This window comes from Olea europaea, unplaced genomic scaffold (genome assembly GCF_002742605.1).
Source record: "Olea europaea var. sylvestris unplaced genomic scaffold, O_europaea_v1 scaffold3163, whole genome shotgun sequence".
NCBI classification, from domain to species: Eukaryota; Viridiplantae; Streptophyta; class Magnoliopsida; order Lamiales; family Oleaceae; genus Olea; species Olea europaea.
In genome coordinates this window covers 9,356-10,431 of record NW_019250431.1, presented here as the reverse complement: position 1 = coordinate 10,431, position 1,076 = coordinate 9,356, and the positions used below count along the sequence as shown (strand labels likewise).

At 40.7% G+C, this 1,076-nt stretch overlaps 1 protein-coding gene across 1 annotated transcript in view; it reads left to right on the top strand.

Moving 5' to 3' along the window:
* Window positions 1-159: 159 nt before the first annotated feature.
* LOC111385435 overlaps window positions 160-1,076 on the top strand; it is a 1,979-nt gene continuing 1,062 nt past the window's right edge. The window contains exon 1 of the mRNA XM_023009821.1: window positions 160-894. Coding sequence (XP_022865589.1) covers window positions 160-894 — 735 coding nt within the window. The remainder of the gene's footprint in view (window positions 895-1,076) is intronic.

The window sequence follows — 1,076 nt, the reverse complement described above, 5'->3', positions numbered from 1 at the left end:
TTATTTGATTTTTTGAAGAGCAAATTTTTTTATTTAAGGATTTGGAAATTATATTAAATTCTTCGTTGTTACAAAAATATTAGAAGTGTTTCACCAATTTTTTTCCCTAAATTAAAATTTTATTTAAGAAAATGTCAAAATTTTATTTGTGTTAAGAAAATGTCGAGACAACAACAAAATCAAGGTACGATCATCAGAGATTTGCTAAGGGCGGTACAAGATTTGGGTAGGCAACAAGCACAGGGTGGTCCCCGTGGTACAAACGCTAACAACACCAGCTCAATCGTGGAACAGTTCCGTCGCTACAAACCCCCAACCTTCGATGGTAAGGCAGACCCACTAGCAGCTGAAGAATGGATAAGAGGAATGGAGCGAATCTTCAAACATCTATCTTGCACTGATGCTCAAAAGGTGTTATGTGCAGAATTTATGTTGGTTGACGCGGCAGGCCATTGGTGGGAGTCAGCATCTCGCACTAGAACAGAAGCACAACAACGTGCTCTGACTTGGACGCAATTTAAGGAGGAAATGATGGGAAAATACTTCCCACAAGCCCTGAGGGATCGCAAGGAGACAGAATTCCTTCAACTCAGACAAGGAAAGACGAAACTTGAAGAATATGAAAGAAAATTCGAACAACTCTCAAGATATGCACCACACCTAGTGGATACTGAAGCAAAGAAAGCAAGGAGGTTCGAACTTGGATTGCGTCCTGAGATTGGTGGAATAATGGCATCCCACCAATTCACCACCTATAGGCACGTTTTGCAAACTGCCCAAGCAATCTCAAATAGGTTGGAAATAGATCAAATTCCCCAGCAAGGGGCCGAGTTATCAGGAAAGAGGAAGTGGAATGGGTCCAATGAAGGGATGGGAGAGGGACAGAACAAAAAGGTTAATTTTGGATCAAGTTTTGGACAAGCCATTTCACCATGTCCAAAGTGCAATAAAATGTATAGTGGTGAATGTTTGTTTGGGAAGCATGTGTGCTATCGATGCGGTAAAACAGGGCATATTTCCAAAAATTGCAAAGAAGACCCCTTGAAGAAGAATGATGAACAAGAAAAGAAGGGAAA